This window comes from Manacus vitellinus, unplaced genomic scaffold (assembly GCF_001715985.3).
Source record: "Manacus vitellinus isolate BGI_N305 unplaced genomic scaffold, ASM171598v3 scaffold_25_pilon, whole genome shotgun sequence".
Taxonomy (NCBI): domain Eukaryota; kingdom Metazoa; phylum Chordata; class Aves; order Passeriformes; family Pipridae; genus Manacus; species Manacus vitellinus.
Genome location: NW_021939882.1, coordinates 10,490,822 through 10,492,893, shown reverse-complemented (window position 1 = coordinate 10,492,893; position 2,072 = coordinate 10,490,822). Strand labels below are relative to the sequence as shown.

Below are 2,072 nucleotides of genomic sequence, written 5' to 3'. Positions count from 1 at the left end.
TTGGCCACGTCGCCCACGAACGAGCCCTTGGGCATCTCCTCGGGCACCGAGTAGCGCAGCTGCCCCCACGCCGCCTCCCAGGCCGCCAGCAGGACGCCCCACAGCAGCACTCGCTGCCGCCGGCCCCAGCGCCTCCCCGCCGCGCACATCTCCGCCGCCGCACCGCCGGCACCGCAACACCGCCGGCAGATCCCCGCCGCCGATCGCCGATTCTTCTCCCGCTCTGGCAACGACTTGCCGCTCCCAGCCGCTGCCGCCAGACCCACCGCCTTCTTCAGCAGGGATCAGCTCCGCAGGCACAATCGCAGACCGCAATCCGGCTGCCGATCCAGGAATCCAGCGATCCAGCGATCGAGCCGGGCCGCAGCGGGCGGGGCTGCAGCGCTCCGACCTTCCTCTCGCTCCTCTCGGGCAACAGCGGCGCCCGCAGCCTCCTCCCGGCACTGCACGCACCGAGCGCTAATGTGCAGGGATCTCCTCTCTCATCTTTTCTCGTACCAGTCACTTCATCAATCCTCCAAATGATCACGACCAGACAGAAATAGCACGCCCCCGGGTTTGTGTTTTTTTTACCGCAGGTGAAAATGTTGTTAGAATTGGGAAATAATAGGGATATAAAGTTATCTTAACATGACATGCATAGTATAACGGTTCTTATTCCACAGTACGGAAGCACAGTTTCCCCCGTACAATTGCACAGCTATTTTGTAGCAGTAGTGGTTGAAGCTTATTATCACCCTTCCTACCGAGAACTACGGCGTCACAATGGAACGCCAGCAGGCACATTAGTTTCCCAAATTCCGAGCAAGACTAGCACAAGGCATCGACAAAATTCCCCTTTCAAAGGGAGTCCTCCTAAGTGACTCCTATGCAGTCAGGTCTCTGCTACTTATCTGCACGTAGGATACTCCTCGGAATCACACTTAATTTCTCCCTCTTCTCCAAACACCACTTCGGAACTAGTCGTGTTATTTTATGCAATACACGCTGTGCTTACACTTTAGGACTTAATATTCCGTCCGAGAGTAACCCGGCAGCCTACGCACTCTGTGAGGGAGTCCATTACAAAACAAAACAACTACTATCCAGGACACTGCTAGCCGCAATTCAACAGGATTAAGTGTAAAAAACTAGGGGGAAAGTGATCAAAAAAGAAGACAGATTAAAAAACCCACATACACTAAAATAACAAAACAACCCACGTAGAACCAACCGGACACCTAGGTACACAGTGGATTTATCTTAAACAGACTACCTCGGAACTATCATTCATGAAGGAACTCAAAATGAGAAATAACCACAAAAGAAAAAGAAAAGAAATCAAGATCCGACAAACCTAAACCATCGTACTCATGCTGCTATTTCTGCATCCGACCTCCATTAAAAGAAGGGAGGGAACAGCAAAATAACCCAACTGGTTTTTGTTCAACTCCTAAGGAGGTGCATATAGGAGTTCGAAAAAGAGAAACCATGAAGAAAAAAGTTCTCCATTCCATTTGCCACATCTGCTCACAAAGAACTGGCGGATGTCATTTTTCACTAAGCATCTGCCTTTGTATTTTTTAACTCATAATAGTTAAGACAAAAAAGGCTTTTAGAAAAAAGTTATCAGGTGAATGTGAAGGTGTGATGAATGAAAAGGAGACCTTAACCACGTCAATACCATTTTATCCAAAACGATTTCACAACATAAAACTACATCATCAGCCCAGACCTCAGGCAGCTGATGAGGCGGAAAGTGCAGGTTCGCTAAGGCAGATTACAAAAAAAGACGGGGGACAGGATTCTTTCACCAGTTCAGGGAAATACAAAAAAGGAACTAAACGCTCCAGCAGAGAAACCAAGCCCAAGAGCTCACTGCAGAAAGCATGTGGTTAGAAAAATCCCAAAGAGCAGGGAAAAATCGTGCGCTTACAGACCTGCGGTGCGCCGGGGTCGACAAGCGGCTGTTCCACGACGGCGCTGCTGCTCGGACTCGGCTTCTCGCAGGGCTCCCCGGCCACAAGCTCCTCCGCGGGCACGATGGGCAGCGGCGGCGGCGGCCAAGCGGCCTCGGGGTTGGCGCGGGGCGG

At 51.3% G+C, this 2,072-nt stretch overlaps 2 protein-coding genes across 2 annotated transcripts in view; both read right to left on the bottom strand.

Moving 5' to 3' along the window:
* Positions 1 to 149, bottom strand: part of LOC108641716 (protocadherin gamma-A5-like) — a 40,957-nt gene extending 40,808 nt beyond the window's left edge. Inside the window, exon 1 of the mRNA XM_029960212.1 lies at positions 18 to 149. Coding sequence (XP_029816072.1) covers positions 18 to 149 — 132 coding nt within the window. The remainder of the gene's footprint in view (positions 1 to 17) is intronic.
* Positions 150 to 274: 125 nt separating this feature from the next.
* The window catches only part of LOC108639858 (protocadherin gamma-B5-like), a 9,314-nt gene continuing 7,516 nt past the window's right edge, over positions 275 to 2,072 (bottom strand). Inside the window, exons 3-5 of the mRNA XM_029960211.1 lie at positions 1,920 to 1,987; positions 1,715 to 1,749; positions 275 to 515 (exon numbers count right to left, since the gene is read on the bottom strand). Coding sequence (XP_029816071.1) covers positions 275 to 515; positions 1,715 to 1,749; positions 1,920 to 1,987 — 344 coding nt within the window. The remainder of the gene's footprint in view (positions 516 to 1,714; positions 1,750 to 1,919; positions 1,988 to 2,072) is intronic.